The 17,008-nt window shown below is 50.8% G+C and overlaps 1 protein-coding gene across 3 annotated transcripts in view; it reads left to right on the forward strand.

Moving 5' to 3' along the window:
* Window positions 1–10,275: 10,275 nt before the first annotated feature.
* Slc12a3 (solute carrier family 12 member 3) overlaps window positions 10,276–17,008 on the forward strand; it is a 35,809-nt gene continuing 29,076 nt past the window's right edge. For 2 of the 3 annotated variants that reach the window (XM_051168733.1, XM_051168736.1), the window contains exons 1-8: window positions 10,276–10,593; window positions 11,478–11,618; window positions 12,729–12,804; window positions 13,461–13,556; window positions 13,786–13,925; window positions 14,255–14,365; window positions 15,252–15,363; window positions 15,564–15,694. In XM_051168733.1, the coding sequence (XP_051024690.1) occupies window positions 10,318–10,593; window positions 11,478–11,618; window positions 12,729–12,804; window positions 13,461–13,556; window positions 13,786–13,925; window positions 14,255–14,365; window positions 15,252–15,363; window positions 15,564–15,694 (1,083 nt within the window). In that variant the 5' untranslated portion in view covers window positions 10,276–10,317. The remainder of the gene's footprint in view (window positions 10,594–11,477; window positions 11,619–12,728; window positions 12,805–13,460; window positions 13,557–13,785; window positions 13,926–14,254; window positions 14,366–15,251; window positions 15,364–15,563; window positions 15,695–17,008) is intronic. The other variant, XM_051168735.1, reaches the window with a different exon arrangement.

Raw genomic sequence — 17,008 nt, forward strand, 5'->3', positions numbered from 1 at the left:
TAGCACCCCTTGGGAGCAAATGGTCTGGTACTGTGAAGAGAAGTCCAGAACCTGGGAGCTTTGCAGCAGCACTGTTAAAAGCTGTGTCCCACTGCTCTGGAGACTGTCAGGAAGTTCCTGCCCCCACATGTCTCTTTCTTCAGCAGTGACAGACTGGAGACATCCTTCCCACTGCCTCTGCCCCTCCCACACTTGGAATGGGGCCCTCCATGAGCTCTTGAACATTTGGGCTGGCTGGAGTTTTTAGAAAACTTGAAAGCAAACTGAAGGTTTTCTAAAAGTGGATGTGTGGCATGTGACCCTTTGGTGGCAGCTGCAGCATTCACATTTGAAAACATAAACTGCCCATAAGGGTGTGAGAGACTGTTCTGCCAGAGTTGGGTGGGGCGCTCTGGAGGGCAGAGACGGGAAGCGCAGCTGGGAGGGAGCATCCCACAGCCCTGGAGTTGGAGTGTGGCAGGCCACAGCGCTCCTCTGGACAGGGCTGGGAGCTGGGCAACGGTTCTCTCTGCTTAGAAGTCACTCTAAGACAGCTGGCTGTAGGGAAAGCAAGGTCCCAGCTCCCTGGCCCTCAGATCTAGGAAGAGTCAGTTAATCCAAGCGACTCTTTTACCTGGAGCCATCACTCCGGAGGCCCTCAACAGGTAAAAGGCAACTTAGGTCCCTCCTGGCCTTGTGTAGATGGCTCCCAAAGGAGATGGGTGTTTCCCTCTGCTGTTCGGCTTATACCCTTCACAACAAGGTTTCACATGGGCACAGGTGAGAGTAGCCCACATCAGGGTTGCCTTTTATTTTATTTCAAGACACAAAGCTGGCAGGTCAACATTTTGCTCTTGGAGGACAGATAGTGATATGTCAGGTTCAGCTGGTGGTTCCTTTTTTTCCAGTAACTGCTAATTGGAGAATGTAATTAGGCAAATATTTGAGAGCATGCCTAAGGCCAGACAATTGACTCAGCTTATACTGTGTCCCCAGTTTCCTAGGACATGGTCCTAAAACAAAGTCACTGCCCTCTTAGGGGGTAAGCAGTACTGAGGGGTCTCCTGCAAGTATGTCTCCTGATGGATTTCAAGCCTTCCCCCATCCTCCTGGGGCACTAACCAGGTCCCCCAGGGTACATGTGCTGGGACAGTTTGTGAGGACAGCCCCATTTTCTGAGGAGCTGGATGTATATGCATAAACACTTGGGCCTAAGAAATGCCACAAGAGGGGACAAAGATGGGCATGATGGTGCACACCATAATCTCAGCTCCTCAGGCTAAAGAGGGAGGATTGCAGACTGTAAGTCAATCTGGGCAACTAAGTGACAAGACCCTGTCTCAAAACATAAAAGGACTAGAGTCCGGTGTCTCAGTAGTGAGTTCCTGCCTGCCCCCTACAGGGCCATGGGTTCAATCCCAGCACTGCCCTCCCAAAACGGGGAAAAATGAAAGGCAGGATTTCCAAAACTGGGGATGGAGGAGCTCTCTGCAGGTGACATGGATTCAGAGACAAACAGAAGACAAATGTGGCACCAGGTTGCTGCTGGCCTGTTCTCACTTCTCATACTCCAGTGGTGCGGCACACACCTGTGGCTTGGCGCAGCCGAAACAGGAGAACCTGCCTGGAGGTCACAGGCCTCATGTTCAGCCCTTCCCTGACCAGCCTGGATTGTAGGGTACTCACCTTCAAGAGGTATGTGGGGATCAAGAGGGCACATGGGAGGTGGCCCATGAGAAAGCTGAGTCGGGCTCTGTGATATGAGGATGCACCTGTCAGGGCAAGGCAGCAGTTACCATGCAGAGAGCCTAGCACAAAGGCCTGATGGCCAGCTGTGTCTTCAATACCTACCCAGAAGAAAGGAGATCTTCAAAAGCCACCCATAGCATAAAGGATATTTTTGAAAACTTCCAAATCAGCATTCCTTTAGCCAGAAGAGCCAGTGGGCTGCACTGCCACACCCCCTCCTGTCAGCTCCAGCCCCGCAGTCCCCCACCCTGACCACCCCTGAGCTTCCAAACTGTTGGTCTTGAGGTCAGCTAGACACTGGCTGGTGTATTTCAGAAGTTTCTCAAGTGATTTGTCTCCCCCAGGAGGGTTGGGACGTACCATTCTGACAGACAGCAGGGAGTGGTGAAATCGACCCCTTAGTCACTAATACACATAACCCCATCCCCTACTTCACGGCATGGTGGTTTGTTCAGAAAAACCTCCGAGCTGTAATAAAGAAGTGAAAATTCAACCTGGCTAGGAAACAGTTCATCATGCCTACGCCCATCAGGCCACCTTATTCAGTGTCCCCACATTGGTTTTTAAGAAGTCACCTCAGGAGCAGAGTCAAGGTCGTGTTTTCAGGATGTCACAGGTGAGTGACATCTGCCAACTGGAGCTGAATGCTCAGGCCCAAACCCAGGATGTCCACCTGCTCCTGTCTTCTTGTGCCTTGACTGGGGCTCTTCAAGAGCCTTCCAGTGCCTGGAGTATGAAATCCAAGCTCTCTGGGGCCAAGAGCCCAGGCTTGTTCCCCGAAGTCTTAAGCAGCTTCCAAACACTGCAGGGCTTGCCCCAGCCATCAGGGATCCAGTGTAGCTCCAGTGCCCCGCTGTGCAGCCTGGTGTCCTCAGCAGCTGTTCCCAGGTGCTGGCGGCCACTGGCAGGAGAGCTTCAGGAGCTACTTGGAGAGCTCAGGGAGATGGGCAGGTCACAGAATGTCATGCACTGCACTCCGACAGTTCTTGTCTGTCCTTGTATCCAGCCTCTCACCTGCAAACACAGCCGATTCAGTTTTTTTTTTTGTTTTGGAGTGTTTGTTTGTTTTGGTTTTTTGAGACAGGGTTTCTCTGTGTAGTCTTGGCTGCCTTGGACTTACTTTGTAGACCAGCCTGGCCTCGAACTCATAAAGGTCTGCCTGCCTCTGCCTCACAAATGCTGGGATGAAAGGCGTGCACCAGCTGACTCTGTTTTTTACTTAGAGACTGAACCATCTTGTCCTGCCTTTGCCCACAGCCAGCCGACATAGCAGCTGCTCACCAGAAAGCATGCCTTCACCTGCTCAGATTAGTCAAGGGGTCGATTTCTCACACCTGTTTTTCATGGTGACTGAAGAGCTGAGTCCAGAAAAACACAAAGCCTTTCTGTTTGCAGAACACTACAAATGTCCTTCAAAGTCCCTGCTCAGTGGTCAGCCCACAGAGAGAGGATCTCTTCATTTGTTAGGTGGTGAAACTGACACTTGAGTCTCAAAATATGTTACGTGGCATGGGACCAGATCCCTTCTCTCATTCTGTTCCCTCTGGCTCGAAGACCAGGCTTGGCATAGAGCCAAGGGGTGCTGGGCTTTTAAAAGCAACTGAGGTTCTGCTTCCACGATCCTTGTTGCAAGGAGCAGCAGGTCATGGGCTTCTGCATTCCAAACTCTCGAGACCATTAAGCTAGGTGTAGTGACACATGCTTATAATTCCAGTATTTGGGAGACTGAGGCAAGAGAATTACTACAATTTTGAGGCTAACTTGTGCTGCATAGCAATGACCAGAACAGCAACTGTTACAGTGCAAGACTATCTCAAAAATTAAGGTAAAGAAATTTTAAAGGTTTGAACCTGGTGGTGCACACCTGTAATTCAAGCGCTTGAAAGGTGGAGGCAGGAAGATCATGAGTTCAAGACCACCCTGACTTAAAATAAAAAGGCCATCATGAGCTACATAGTAAAACCCAGTGGGGTTTGTTGTTGTTGTTGTTACTGTTTTGCGGGATGTGGTCTAGGCTGGCCTGAACTTCCTATGTAGCTGAAGATAGGCTTGAACTCCTGATCCTCTGGCTTTTGCCTCCTGGGTTCTGGGATTACAACAAACTCTGTTGTCTAGAAGTGTACTTTTAGAATTCAAAATGAGACAGAATGACCATGTCTCCCCTCCTGGTCCCTGGGGAGAGTTTCCCAGAAAGTTAACAGGCTAAAGATGTTTCTATAATGAAAGTCTAGACATAAGAGAAGCAAGCAGCTCTGACTCGCTAGTTTCTTGGCAGTCACTAGGATAGAAGAATTTCGCTGTTACCTGGAACTGAGTTCTTACTAGGGTTGCTACTTCAGTTTACATAGCTGCAGCAGCACTGAGCTCAGACCAGGCCTGCATTGAGAATTGTAGCTAAACCTGCATGCAGGGCTAAAGAGTAGATGGAGAGTTACTGCCCTGTGAGACCAAAACAAACAAAGAAGAAAAGTGAAGTCTCATTCAGCAGACAGTGATCGCTATTCAGGGTTCTGTTTGCCTTGGATGCCAAAAAGCTCCAAGCTTAAGTGATTGTTTTGCTTTCTTTGCTTTGAGATTTTACAAACATGTTATAGCACCACTGCCTAGCCAGAGAAAACCACCCCTTTTCTGAACCTATGCCTTATTCAAGGATCTGTGGAGGCTTTTATGCCTAGGTTGTGGCTCTTAGCTTTGGGTCCTGAGCTGCATCCATCTGAGGACACTGACCTTACTTTGCCCTGCTTAGTCTCCAAAATAGTTGCAGTATGTCTAATGCATTGCTTATACCTATGGAGACCTGTGGGGTGGCTGGTGGCTAAACAGTTTAGTTTCTTTTTTTAATCTGTCCATGAAGAAAAAGAAGCCAGAAGTCCTTCCTCCCATCGTTCTTGGCCTAGAAACCAAAAAACAATCAGGGGTCCTTTTTTCTTTTTAAAATTTATTTATTATGTATACAAATGTTCTGCCTGCACATACACCCACAGGCCAGAAGAGGGCACCAGATTTCATTGTAGATGGTTGTGAGCCATCATGTGGTTGCTGGGAATTAACCTCAGGACCTTTAGAAGAGCAGGCAGTGCTCTTAACCTCTGAGCCATCTCTCCAGACCCTTCCCTCCCTCCACCCCCCCACCCCCCGCCCACAGGGGTTCTTTCTTTAAGCATACAGATGACTTAATGTCTGCACATTTCCCCTTTCGCATCAGCTGCCCATAGCTTCAAGGCATGTTAGAATCTAGCTACTCTAATTCTATCCAAGTAGAAGGACCAGAATTACAGCACCCACATGCTCCTCAGGCGTTCATGGAATCCCAGTGGCTCTGCCCTGTGTCTAGCTTTCCAGGCCTGTCCTGGCCCTGTACTGTCTCTGCTCCTACACTGAGTAAGATTTGGATCTGTCTCTCTTCTATGGAGTCATCGAGTCTGTGAGCCCCTAGTGGGCAGGGATTCGGTTCCATGTGTGGCAGCCTAGACTTCTGCGCTGTTCTGGCCCAGGGAAGATGTTTGCATGGGCTTTCTACTGTCTCGGAACTGGAGGATCCACGCCCCAGGAGGAAGCCTCGCAGTTCTGGTATGGTTGCTGCAGCTGGTGTTGTGAATCAGGCCGACGCGCAGCGCATCCTCTTACCCGGCTATTTCACGACACCAGGGTTGCACCATACCCATCCTCTCCAGGCAAGCATCGTGGGACCACAGAACCCAGGACCTCGGGCACAGGGTGGGTTGGGGCAACTGACTGTGGGAGACGGTGTTCAGCAGGGCATAGCATCTCTGTCATAAGGCTCCACATAGTCACCTGGGATGGTTTGGACAAATGCCGGTGCCCCCTACTCTGCCCAAACCTATGAAGACTCAGAGATGTGACCTCAGAGTCAGCATTCCTGAGAGGTTCTAATCCATGTGCGACAGGAGGGAACCAGGTGGGCCTATGGCTCCTCTGTCCTTATCTGACCATGCCTGGCACCTGCTGGCCCTCCCCAGCCCCACTCCATTAGATTTGGCATATGCCATTCAACTGCTGCTCCTGGCACCAAGACACCCGGGACAAAGGCAGCTCCTTATCCTGGTACCCAAATCCCTTGCTGTCAAAGATCCCTACTCATAAACATCTTCTCCATGGGTTTCTCCCATTGTTGCCCCACCCCCAAGCCTTATATAACTCCATATAAATGCTGTTGTCTCAGTCTTCAGGGTGCTCTTCCATCTTGTCATCCTCAAGTTCCTTCCAGGCCTAGCTACCACCACTACATTTTGAAGCAACACCTCTCTGGTCCCCCTTGGTCCACATACAACAGCCAAAGTGACATATAAAAATTCCATCACATAATAACTTGCAACATGTAAGTTGGCCTATGAGCCTCCAAGTATACACCCTGTCTGCTTGGTCCTAACACACAGGCCTTCCTGCTCTGTTGGAAGCCCAAGCCACACTTTGTCCCAGGGCCTTTGCTCTCTTCTTACCTAGCTCCCCACCTCTTGCAATTCCTGCTCACATATGAGTGACTAAGCTTATCCTCACAGAGGCCTAATAGCCCTACCTCAGAAAAAGCTTTGTTTTCTCCATAGCACGCATCGCATCACTGGGTGCATTCTGATAATCGCTTGTCTGTTTATTGTCTCTCTCTCTAGAATGTGAGCTCCCAGAGAGCAGGGCTTTGTCTTGTCTGGAGGTGGGGTGGGGGCTGGGGACTTGCTCAGCAGAGAATAGTTTGTGGTAATTACCTAATAAATGTGGTGGAATGGAGAAGCGGCCCCTTCAGCCTGGTGTCCCTCCAGTTCTCCCTATTCTTCCAGCCAATCCTCCTCTTCTCCTGTCCCTGGCCACCTTTCTTCTCAGCTCCCATCTGCTGTGAGGTCCCCTTCTCTGCTGGTGCTGCATGCTCTGGGCTTCCAGGTCCAGGGCATGGTATACAGGAGGAGGCCTCTCTGGCCACGAAGATAGCAGGCCCAGTGTTGAGAAGCTAGTTGGCCTCCTGGCTCAGCCTCTGTACAGAGGATTTTTTCAGATCACTGAATCTATCCAGTCCTTGGCTGCCCTGCTCCTCCTGAGAGCCAGGCTGAGGCTAAGCAGGAAGGATTTGGCTGGCCCTCGTATGGGTGTGGTCCCCACTTTGCTGCTGCAGTAGCTGAGGCTCACCTAGAGGAGAAACTTGCTCAGAGGCCCCCCAAAACAAACAGAATGGGAATACCTTGAGTCCAATCCCAGGACTGTACTCAGAGTAAGAGTCCTGGGTCCCCTCAGGAGCTGAGTCCAGGATGTCAGGGACCAAGGAACCCAATGCTATGTCCCTATCAGGAGGAGCCCCTCTGAGGGTTTATCAAATAGACACCATACCATCAGTCACAGATATCTTCTCAGGGTCTGTGCTTTGGCACAAGGTGTCAAACAGTCACTAGCTGTCCTATCAATAAGCCCTTCAAGAGATCCTGCCTAAAGTCCATCCTACTCCAGGAAGTGCACTTGGAGCAGCTTGTTCCGGAAACAGCCTCACATCCCTTCCAGCTGACCCTGGTGCTTTGGAGAAAGGAAGAAGTGATATGCCAAGGTCACTCAGCAATTTCGCAGCCTCTTACTCCTGGCTGAAAACCAGCCCTGCCTGGCCCCTTCTATTCCAAGATCTTAATCAGGAATTTTCCACAGCTGCCAGGGCACGACAGAGTGTTGGAATGGTGTGGGGATGCTGGGTAGCTGTGATTTTTACCAGGTAGCTGGCAGTTTAAAACTCAGCGGATAAGATCTGCCCTTGGGGCCATAGACCTGCCGGGAGTGGGTGGGGGAGGCTTTACAAATCTCACTGTCCCTGTCGGGAAGGTGGAGACTGACCCTGAGGGGTCCTTGGCCTGAGTCCTTACTTCAAGCACTCAGCCCTGCTGGGGTCTGGCAGAGGAAAGGAGCACACATGCTTTTACTTTTAAAGTTTTCCTCTGCCCATGGCTTAATGTCAATAGAGGCATGATCTGTGCTGTGGGAAACCCCAAAGAGCCCTTGCAAGTCCCTCTCAAGGTAATCCTGCCAGCCAAGGATTGCCCTCCTGGCTTAGCCCTCCTCAGTTCTAGTCACCTTTGTTCTTTTTCTGTGCACTCAACAAGCACTTGTTGAGCGTCAGTCTTATACTCCATTTGCTTGAGTTAGTCACTGTACAATAGGGCAAGGTCCCTGCCTTTGTGGCTTCCATCCCCCAAAACTGGAGGGAACACAAACCCTCTCCACAAAAAAGAGCACTGAGGTCTAAAAACTCTGTGCTCATAGGGTGACTCTGGCTGTTTCTTCTCTATCTGGCTCTCTAGTTATATACACCTGACCTAGTCCCTCAAGCCCAGAGTAGCAGAGGCAGCTGGGCCTCTAGAAAGTACCTTCCCAAATAGTGCTAACTTCCTGCTGGAGGTCCGGGGTCCAATTGCCTTGGGGCAGGTGTGTAGGGCTCAGTGGGAGGGAGTGGGAGCGCTTCCTTCCAGCCAACCTTCCCTGGCTGTCCACACCTTGACACTTCCCCAGTGGCCGGCCACCTCCTACAGCTGTCTGCTCACCTCATAGCTGATCTGGTCTGTTTCTAAGTGTAGCTTCCATGAACCCTGTCCCACCATGAGCAGAGGCATGGCTTCTCCAAGTCCCCAGATCCCACTGCCACACAGCATGGGGGTGCTGGGAAAGGTCTGTTGGACAGTGACAAAAGTTCTCAGATCTTGTTTTTAACTATAAACTTTTTTTTTTTTATCTTGTGCTGGATGTAGTGGCTTACAGCTTTAATCTCAGCACTTGGGAGAGGCAGGCAGATATCTGTGAGTTCAAGGCCAGCCTGGTCTACAATTGGAGTTCCAGGACCACCAGGGCTATTATACCGAGAAACCCTGTCTCAAAAAACAAATAAAAATTATTCAAATAAATAAAAAAAAATCACACAAAAATTAGCCATACCCAAGGTTAATATAACTTAATGAACTTCTATATGGTTAGAACTGGCATAGAGACAGAAGCCATGGAGCTTCACATCAAATTTTACACCTTTAGTATTGAATATAAGTTTTGCACTTACCCACCAAAAAACTGAGTTAGAACTAAAAAAAAAAAAAATTAGCTCTTTATCTTCTCTCATATCTTGTGTCATTACCTGCATTCAGTCCTTCCCTATTTCTTTATATTTAGCTTTTCTTCATGTTATACTGTATAAGGACTTGTGCTTATATACACACATATATTTTTGGCTAGATTCCACATGAGGGAGAAGGTGGTTTATTTCTGAGTTTGTGTGATCTCACCTAATATTCTAAGACCACCCATTTTCCTGAAAAATATTTGAGAGCTGAGTAGCGCGCGCATGCGCACACACACACACACACACACACACACACACACACACACACACACACATTCATTATACAGTCATTTTTTGATGGACAAGGTTGATTCCAATTTTGTGTTATAGTGAATAAAGCAGCAATAAACCTGTATAGTTTTGTCATACTCTTAAAAGGGGTTGGGACACCTCACCCAGAAGCAAACTGAGAGGTGAGCATTCAAGGCATGTGCCTTGGAGGGCAGAGGGAGCAGGCTTTAGGGTAGGCCCTAAGCCTCAGAGGATAAAGGGAAACCCTGGGTAGGCCTTCAGGGGCAGGGCAGGAGGCCAGGCCTTTATGTCTCACATCCATCACTTATTGAACACTCAGTCTCCTGGAAAAAGATAATTATGGGTGGGGCCACTGACATAGGGCCTGACTCTGAGAGCCTGCACAGCCATATGTCTATTGTCTTTTTAGAACACACATCAAGCATCCACTAATTCATGTATCAAAACCCAGTTTCTCTTTCGTGTCCCAGGACACTGTTCCTGCAATAGCTCAGGAGCCTTCAGTGACCAGACCTCCTACTACATGGCTCTAGGGAGGGAAGGCATAGTTGGTTGCTCTGGGCTCTGTGAACCACAGCCCTGGAGCCTATGAATGTGTAGCTCAGGTGTGACACTATGTCTGGTTCACCTAAAGGCCGGTGGCTAGCACCAAGCCCTCAAGGCTTGTCAGCCAGAAGGTGGCTGCAGGTCTGCCTGGAGGCCACAAATCATAATAGTTCATGATACATGAAATGTATCAGGAAAGACAGAGAAATTGAAGGACGGAGATTGGAAGACAGACTTCTTTTTTTATGTACATGTCCTAAAATGACATCCATTTAAACTAGTAAATAGTCAGAAAGAAATATACTGTGTGGCCCCAATGAGAGGACTGTTAACCTGCCATGAAAGTGCTTTGCAGCAGATCTTCTCTGGGTTCTCTGTCATGGCTGCTGCTTCCTGCGTCCTAGCAGCAGAATCTCTCTTATCCTAGACCCAGAAGTGTACTGCAGGACTCAGCAACTCGGTTCTGTCTAGTCCAGCCCTCCCTCCTGCTCCAAAGTAGCCTCTATGTCAATGATCAAGTACATGGGGGCAGGACAGCACTTGCTGTGCTCCGCCTCCCACCTTGTCAGAGACCCTGCTCACTAGCTATGGGCAGGCTGGGCCAAGCTCCCGCCTTCTCCCAGCTGCTGCCCAGCCTATAAAGCCACCCTCAGTGTCCTTCCTCGCTCTGCGCCCCTCCCTTGATACCCAGAGCCATAATGGCAGAGCTACCTGTGACAGAGATGCCTAGCGATGCTCTGTGCAGCGGACGCTTCACCATCAGCACGCTGCTGGGGGGTGACGAGCCCCCACCAGCCACCGGTGACAGCAGCCAGCCCAGCCATTTGACACATGGCAGCACGCTGTACATGCGCACCTTTGGCTACAACACCATTGACGTGGTGCCTGCCTATGAACATTATGCTAACAGTGCTCTGCCAGGCGAGCCCCGGAAGGTGCGGCCCACCCTGGCTGACCTGCATTCATTCCTTAAGGTAAGCACCAGCTCAAAGACTGGCCACTTCCTGGCTGCGAGACTTTTGCCTCATCACCCAACATGTTCTGTCATCTGTGTTGTGAAGATGGCTGGGCGTCTTCCTAAAGGATCAAAATTACCCAAATAAAATAGTGGACCGAGGTGCTGTGAAGCTTGGGGCACAATGTTATACATTCCTGGGCAACCTAATGATAGCATAGGATGGCTGCCCATGCATATGCAGGTTTCGTGCCCCTGAGAGAGACTGTGAGAAGGAGCATTGCAGGCCCTCTCAAATATCAGCTCACTGGCTTTGCTGTCTGGGAGGCTGGAGGGCCCAATCCCTGTGACTTCACATTTTCATTGACAATTGGATAATTCTGGATCTGGGACTAAGTCCTATACTCCCAGCACTCTTCCCTGTTTCAAAGCATCCCTCCAATGGACCAAAAAAGACCCCTTGTTTGAATAGGGATGCTGAGGTGAGATGCTGGAAAGAAGGCCCCAGAGTGGCCTTAAGTCAGTAGGGAGACGAGCCAGATGGCTGCCATTCCAGGATCGAGGCCTGGGTACAATTACATCTGTGCCAGAGACCCAGTGTGTAGCCTGGGACAGACTACTTCACCTCTCATCTTGTCTCCCTTCTTAGACTGCAGGCTTCTCAGATCTCAGCCCTCTGCCCTAGACGGGTAGAGACTCCCTGAGCAGGAGCACACTAAATACCCAGCTTGCTCTCCCTGATGTCTTTCAAAACTTCAAGCAACCTTGTGCCTGTGGAGCTGTCCAAGGGCTGCCTGTGTGGCAAAATGGGACAGGCAGGGCTAAAAACAGACACTCAGCCCTTCCCCCCACCCTGCGCCCCAACCCCTATTTCTTAACTCCTGCTGGTCTCTGGGCCCCTAGCAGGAAGGTAGCCACCTGCATGCCCTGGCCTTTGATGGACGGCCAAGCCGTGAGCTGACTGATGGACTTGTGGAGGATGAAACCAGCACCGAGAAGAGCCCCGGGGAGCCTGTGCGCTTCGGCTGGGTCAAGGGGGTGATGGTGAGTGGGAGCCGACTAGGGCTTAATGGCTAGGAAGGATCAGGGTAGAGCCCCATTCAGCCTCAGCTTTGACTCTGAGGCCCTAGTGGGCAGGTTAGACCTTGGTGGGCTCAGTTTTGGCCTCAGTTTCCCCATCATCAGTGACCTCCAATTGTATTTGGTGTAAGCTTCCCAACTTCTTGTGTGCTCTTGGCCCAGACCCAACCCTGGGAAGATCTCTGCTTAGCTACTTACTAATGTTGTAGCCCCAGGAAAGTTACTTAGCCACTCCTTGCCTCAGTTTCCTCACCTGTAATGTTGAGTATTATATTAGCTTATCATGAAAATTCTTGTATAAATGCCTGCTGTGGGGATAGTGGTGATTAGAAGAAATTTCCCCCATATAGCCAGCAGAGGGCAGCACTAACATACAAATCTACCATTCCTCCTCCTCCGTTCCCATACCAGGCTACATCCTAATGGAAAAGTTTTGGCTGTAGCATGGAGCATAATTAAGCCTCCAGGCAGTAAAGAATCAAATGACTTTGATTTTGAAAGACATTATAGGGCTCTACAAAGGTGATGAGATGGGGTGTAGGAGAAAGCAGAACGAGAACCTTCATCTACCCCTGGGGGTTTCCATAGTCAGGGTTGGAGGGTGCTCCACTGTGTTGTCCAGAACCAGGCATGGCCTGCTTTTCATCTCAGCAGATGAGAGCCCCAGAAATCTCCTTACCTAGCCCTAGTAGTTGGCTGGACCAAAGCCATATCAAGCCCTCCCACTTGGAATTTCAGGCCCCAAAGATGACCTCTGGCTTTACCCCTAATATGGAAACATCCTGAGCAGTGGCTATGGCTGGAAACTGGAAAGCACAGGGCCTTGGGCTTGAAACAGGGTGAATGGTGGGAGGGCTGAAGCCCATCTCCAGACCTCCATGGCAGGGTGGGAGGAGGTAGGAGGAAAAATTGTCCTCTCCTCCTGTCCCCCAAGCCAGGCAGCCTGATCCCATGGGAGGGAGAGCACAGGAGCCTCAGGTGTCCCCCAGGTCTGGGAACAAGCACTTGAGGGTCTGGCCTTGGGACACCTCTCCTCCCAGACCCGCTGTATGCTTTAACCACCTCTCTTCCCAGATCCGCTGTATGCTCAACATCTGGGGTGTGATCCTCTACCTTAGGCTCCCCTGGATTACAGCGCAAGCGGGTATCGGTGAGTGCCACCTCAGGGCAAAGGGAAAGTGCATTCGCTTGAGTTCCAGCCCAAGCCCCTTGGGCTGTAGAGACTCCAGGCTAGGCCTGCTCCTCTGGAGCACACCCTCAGATGCCAGCAGCCTCAGTACATTTTTGTATTTGAATGTGCAGAGGCCAGAGAAAACCTCAGCTATCTACCTCAGGAGCCATCACCTTCTTTGAGATGGCTCCAAACTGAACTACATCTCCAGTCCTTATTTTGGGGAGGATTTTGTGGGGGTTGTTGCTGTTGTTTGAGGCAGGGTCTCTCTATGTAAACTTGGCTGTTCCAGGACTGGCTATGTAGATCAGGCTGGCTTTGATCTCACAGAGATCTACCTGCTTCTGCCTCCTAAGTGCTGGGATTAAAGACACGGGCCACACGCCCAGCCGCTTCTTCCTGTTTGGACACAGGGTTGTTCTCGATATTGCCCAGGCTGGCCTTGAACTCGCCATCTCCCAAATACTGGGGCCTGCACCTCAGCCTCTTCAGGTGACAAAACTGAGGCTTAGGGAAGGAAAGGGTCTCAAGGTCACACGGGGATGCAGGTGGCTACCTCAGGTTTCTCTATGGATTCTCACCTGAGGCCTATGCTGATTGCGTTTTGAGATGTTCACATTCTCACCCCCACACAGTGCTGACGTGGCTCATCATCCTGCTGTCGGTCATGGTAACATCCATCACAGGCCTTTCCATCTCGGCCATCTCCACCAACGGCAAGGTCAAGTCAGGTGTGTTCTGGTGGGGCCTTCTTCATCGGAATGCCACACTTTTCCTCTGGCTACATTCAACTCCTGGCATGCCCTATCATGCCCATGGAGATTCAGATGGGGACTTGTGGGAGCTCCCTACTTCCTAAGGAGGTCTCAGTTACCTGCCATGAGGCCTTTGCTCCTGCCCCTCCCCTCCCCCCTTGCAGTACACTGCTCTTTCTCTGGTTTCCTGCTCTGACCCTGCTAGGTGGCACCTATTTCCTCATTTCCCGGAGTCTGGGTCCAGAGCTGGGGGGCTCCATTGGCCTCATCTTTGCCTTTGCCAATGCCGTGGGTGTGGCCATGCACACCGTGGGTTTTGCGGAGACTGTACGGGACCTGCTTCAGGTGAGGGGCCAGGCATGAGGCAGAGGGAGATGGGCAACCTCCCCACACTGTTCCTCACTCTGGACCAGGCCTCCCTTCTCCTGCCTAATCTTACCTATCACTGACCAAAACTATGTCTGGTCACTTTGGGCAACAATAAAGTTCTCATTAAGTGCAGACTGTTTCCCACAAACCCCCTCTTAGGGTACATGTTACCTTTGGATCATGTTGTCCAGATGCTCTTTGGGATGGGGGAGGTGGAGCATCATCTTAGGGTATGTCCTAGAAGTGGGAGTGGGGGTCTGGAGGAGAGGTGAAGACAAGATGCACAGCTGGTCTGCTCCCTCCAGGAGTATGGCACACCCATTGTAGACCCCATCAATGACATCCGCATCATCGGTGTAGTCACTGTCACTGTGCTGCTGGCCATCTCACTGGCTGGAATGGAGTGGGAGTCCAAGGTGAGGAGGATGTGGCGGGGAGTGAGAGGGTGGGCCTGGGTCTGGTTTTGCCTCTTCTTCGTGTATGGACTAGGATTAAAGTGCTGCTTCAAGGACAAATAGACCCTAAGACAAACTGTTTTGTCTCCTATAACCATGCAAAGGGTGTGGCTTAGTAATAGCGTGGTGGTTTCCATAGGGCTGAGGAGAGGCATGCAGACCTTTCCATGCTGTGACCTTTCCAGCCCTGAGTGTGACCTGTATTCACCTGGTCCACAATGGCCACTGTCATCATGTCTGTGTTCCAGGCAGAGGGAAAGGGGAAGGGTGAAAGGAGGAAAGGAGGGAATTCCCAATTCCACTCTTTTAAGCTAAAGCCGGAAGTTGTACATATCACTCCTGCTCACACTCCGGTGGCTAGAACCTGGTCTGGCTGTACATAGCTGTAAGAGAATAGGAAAATGTACTCTTCAGTTCTGCTAAATCCTGTATCCACACAAATGCCAGAGGGTTCATACCATGAAACAAGGGAATTGCTGCGCTATATCCAGTAGGCTGGACCAGAAGGGAACCTTCAATTTGGGAGAGGCCTGGACTGCTGCTCCATATTGATCTCCGGCCTCCTGGCTTTTCAGTCTCCAGATGGTTCTGTTGTTCCTTGTTTAAGTATCTGCTGCTGGGGAAATACTACTCCAGGCCACCTTGATAATGTCGCCCCCAACCTGACCCCTTCACAGCTCCTGTTTCTAATCTCAGGCCATCGTGTTCACTGTCCTATCCCTGACTACTCACTCTGTGACTGACATGAGGTTGTGTGGTTAAAAGAGTGAGGGACCATGGCACCCACCCCCCCCACCCCCGCCAAAGGCTGGAGTTGCTATCTGACCTCCGGTGTCCTTTACTCCAGGCCCAGGTGCTATTCTTTCTTGTCATCATGGTCTCTTTTGCCAACTATCTGGTGGGCACACTGATCCCAGCGTCTGAAGACAAAGCCTCCAAAGGCTTCTACAGCTACCACGGTATGTGAGAACAGGAGCCCACGCAATGGCTCTGTGGGTGAGGACGGTCGGTCTACACACTTGACTCATTAAATGGGAACCAGGGGCTGGGTTCTCCTCCCGTGGTCGGAGGCTTCCGGGGACTTGACTGCTGGTTTGGTTGGGCTCAGCTAGGTGGCCAAGTCCTGTGGGCGGCTCTCACTTAGGCATTGGTTTTCCAGGGGACATTTTCGTTCAGAACTTGGTACCCGACTGGAGAGGCATTGATGGCAGCTTCTTTGGGATGTTCTCCATTTTCTTTCCTTCGGCCACGGGCATTCTGGCTGGGGCCAATATTTCAGGGGACCTCAAGGTAAGCAGAACCTGTCCTAACTGTCTGGTACCACAGGGGACCGGCCTCCCTGAACCCTAGTATCACACTGAGGACCCCAGCTCTGCCCTGAAGACTGATTTGCTCATGACAGGCCTTTGACTATGAGGCCTAGTGGGTCCTTGTTCTCATTACTTGGCAAAAGCTCTGCGCCTCTTTCAAATCCTTCCTGCAACATCTCTGCCGGGCCTTCCATCGGCTGTGGTGTGTTCCCCAGCATAAGATGTCAGCTCAGTGTCTCTGGCTGTACTTCCAGCTCAGAGACAGACACAAGCCAGGTGCCCAGTGTGTTTGTTGATTGAATGGTAGTGAAGTGGAGTCAAAGCAGTAGCTCAAAGTGCAGGGGGTGAGGACAGAAGGCTCAGCTGAACTTCTGGGTGGCAGTGAGCCTAGAGCCTGCGCAAGGTGAGACAATGGGAGGGCCTTTGCCAGGAGAACCCAAAGAGATGGTGGTGTGCCAGACAGTGGGCCAATGAAGTACCAGGATTGTACTGAACTTGGAGCTGACTCTAAGCTTAGTCACCTTCCCCTTTGAAGGTGTGCCTCAGTCCTGCTTCTCACAGATTGAAGAATTGGACAAGGGGGACTGCAGAGATGGCTCGGTGCTCTTCCAAAGAACACGGGTTCAATTCCCAGCACCCACATAGCAGCTCACAACTGTGAATGACTCCAGTTCCAAGGGAACTGACACCTGCATGCCTATGCACATAAAATAAAAGCTAAATAGAAATTATTTTAAAAAATAAAAAAGAAATGGGCAAGCTGGGCATGGTGGTTCAGGCTTGGAATCCCAGCACACATAGGGCAGAGACAGGAAGATCAGGAAAACTGAAAATCATTCTTACAGTATATTTCAGAGCCAGCCTGGGTGCAGTGACACGGTTTTGTAAAACCAAAACCAAATCCGAGAGCAAACCCAGATATTCCCTGAGTCAATACAGAAAGCAGCCTGCTCTGCTGGCTGGGCCTGGATCACCTATTAAGTGAGGCCTGGAGAACAGGATGCTTGCCCATCCCACTTCTCTCAAGATAGCAGCTGGCTGGCCCCTGGGGTGCCTACCCTAGGTCATGTTTAGGCATGGTCTATGTTTAGACAGCCCGAACCCTCCTCAGGCCCTATTAACCAGTAACTGGCACTATAAATCAAGCTTCTCTCCCCAGTGCTCAGCATTAGGGCCAAAAACTATCTGAGAGCCAGGTGAGGTGGCGCACTGCTATGCCCTCTGTCCTCGGCCCTTAAGTTGGCTCTCGGACTTGGCTCTGCCCTTCCTGTGGGATCGTGCCCAGCAGCAGAGC

Source organism: Acomys russatus, chromosome 26 (assembly GCF_903995435.1).
Source record: "Acomys russatus chromosome 26, mAcoRus1.1, whole genome shotgun sequence".
NCBI lineage: Eukaryota > Metazoa > Chordata > Mammalia > Rodentia > Muridae > Acomys > Acomys russatus.